A 2,500-nucleotide genomic window follows, 5' to 3' on the forward strand; every position below is an offset into this window, starting at 1 on the left:
AAAAAAAAAATAAATAAATAAAATAATAAAATATAGCGTAAAATTTAATCTCCGTGGCCTTTAAAAACAGTAATAGCGGGAGAATAAGCTAATAGGAACGTTTTGCAATAGGCTAGGTGGAAGCGCGTGGTGGAGCAGTGTGCGTGGGCAGTGAGGGGCAGCGCGGGGAGTGAGTCAAGCAGTCAGGTGGTCTCCTTGAAAGACTCCGCGGTATTGTTTAGTCACGTTCCACTACTCATACAAGCCCTATCTCTCTCTCTCTCTCTCTCTCTCTCTCTCTCTCTCTCTCTCTCTCTCTCTCTCTCTCTCTCTCTCTCTCTCTCTCTCTCTGGTATTGATTCGCCGCTGGTCTCTCTCTCTCTCTCTCTCTCTCTCTCTCTCTCTCTCTCTCTCTCTCTCTCTCTCTCTCTCTCTCTCTCTCTCTCTCTCTCTCTCTCTCATCCGCTCTCCAGTTCTCGCTCTCTTTATCTCTCGCCCGCGCCTTCCATCCCCTCTCTCGTCTCTCTCTCTCTCTCTCTCTCTCTCTCTCTCTCTCTCTCTCTCTCTCTCTCTCTCTCTCTCTCTCTCTCTCTCTCTCTCTCTCTCTCTCTCCTTATCATCGTCATCATCAAGGTTTTCTCTGACGTAGGAAAATTGTTGTCTTAACGAGATATATGCCCCCTCCCTCCCCCCTTCCCCCTCCCTCCCCCTTTCCTCCCCCTACCTTCATATATATATACGCAGTTTTTTTTTTATCCCCTTCCCTCCCCCTTCCCTCCCTTCCCTCCCCTTCCCTCCCTTTCTCTCCCTCCTTCCCTTTCTCTCCCCCCTAGAAAAAAAAAATCTTATCCCATCTTCTTTAAAATTCAAACCGAGGAATTTTTTTTTTTTTTTTTTTGCGCTTCGAGAAAAGATGAGTAAAATTATGTAGTAGTAGTTGGTAGTAGTAGTAGTAGTAGTAGTAGTAGTAGTAGTAGTAGTAGTAGTAGTGGTAGAGAGAGAGAGAGAGAGAGAGAGAGAGAGAGAGAGAGAGAGAGAGAGAGAGAGATAACAGACATACATAAGTAGACGAAACAAACAAACAAACAAACAAAAACAGCAATAGTCACTCAAATACCTCTCTCTCTCTCTCTCTCTCTCTCTCTCTCTCTCTCTCTCTCTCTCTCTCTCTCTCTCCCCCCCCCCAGCATGCCTATACTAGATGAAGAACCAGCGGAGGAGGAGAGCACCCCGCCCACGCCACCCACCGCCCCCACCACCGCCACGCCCGCAGCAGACGCCCTCACCCTGGCCGTCCCCCTTCCTCCGCTTGTGACGCGCCCGTGACTGCCCTGCGACGCTACCTTGACAGTATGCCACAACACCCGTCACCGAGGAAGGAGGTGCGCGGGGGGAGGAGGGGAAGGGAGGGGCAGGTGTTCGTGTGTGTGTGTGTGTGTGTGTGTGTTGGGGAAGGTTGTTTTAAAGATGGAAAGCGTGTTTGTTGTTCTCTCTCTCTCTCTCTCTCTCTCTCTCTCTCTCTCTCTCTCTCTCTCTCTCTCTCTCTCTCTCTCTCTCTCTCTCTCTTGATGTTGCTTTGCTTGCTGTTGTTGATTGAGCTGGTGGGAGTCATCAAGAGAGAGAGAGAGAGAGAGAGAGAGAGAGAGAGAGAGAGAGAGAGAGAGAGAGAGAGGAGTAGGGGAGATATAAACTTATTGATGTACACCCTCTCTCTCTCTCTCTCTCTCTCTCTCTCTCTCTCTCTCTCTCTCTCTCTCTCTCTCTCTCTCTCTCTTGAACACCAACATCATTACCCTACAACTAATACATACATACATACATACACACCACCACCACCACCACCACCACCGCCACCCCCTACAGGTATCCAGCGGTGCAGTATGGGTAGCAATAAGAGCAGAGGTCATTGCTACATTCCTGATGACAATTACCACCTCCTGCGTCGCCTTGGCCCCGCCGCGCCGACAGCTCCTTGCACCTTGCGCCCAGCCAGGTGAGAGAGAGAGAGAGAGAGAGAGAGAGAGAGAGAGAGAGAGAGAGAGAGAGAGAGATTAAGGTCTGGTTCTCAAAAGTATTTCTCCTGTTAATAATGAAGAAATCTTATTCATCTGTCACTAGAACCTTAAAAAACACCCTTAGAAACCCGTGTCACTTCAACTAAAGCCTTTGCAATATAGCTGAGGTGCAGGTGTTTCAGAATAAGGCCCAGAGAGAGAGGGAGAGCGAGAGGGAGAGGGAGGGAGAGAGGGAGAGGAAGGGAGGGTGCTGGTGAATGGTCTGTTTGGGCTGAGAGAGTCGACTGGTGGGGAGAGGAGGAGAGGGAGAGAATGTGAATGACTGAGAGAGAGAGAGAGAGAGAGAGAGAGAGAGAGAGAGAGAGAGAGAGAGAGAGAGAGAGAGAGAGAGAGAGAGACACTTTTTATCTATGTAATATTTGCCTTTGTCAGTCAGTCTATCTATCTATCTATCTATCTATCTATCTATCTATCTATCTATCTATCTATTCACGTGTGAGTCTATA

The 2,500-nt window shown here is 48.6% G+C and overlaps 1 protein-coding gene across 1 annotated transcript in view; it reads left to right on the forward strand.

The window, feature by feature from the left end:
* Positions 1-1,167: 1,167 nt before the first annotated feature.
* The window catches only part of LOC135093057 (lens fiber major intrinsic protein-like), a 6,250-nt gene continuing 4,917 nt past the window's right edge, over positions 1,168-2,500 (forward strand). The window contains 3 exon segments of the mRNA XM_063991930.1: positions 1,168-1,276; positions 1,279-1,361; positions 1,843-1,972. Of these exon segments, the coding sequence (XP_063848000.1) occupies positions 1,168-1,276; positions 1,279-1,361; positions 1,843-1,972 (322 nt within the window).

This window comes from Scylla paramamosain, chromosome 41 (genome assembly GCF_035594125.1).
Source record: "Scylla paramamosain isolate STU-SP2022 chromosome 41, ASM3559412v1, whole genome shotgun sequence".
NCBI lineage: Eukaryota > Metazoa > Arthropoda > Malacostraca > Decapoda > Portunidae > Scylla > Scylla paramamosain.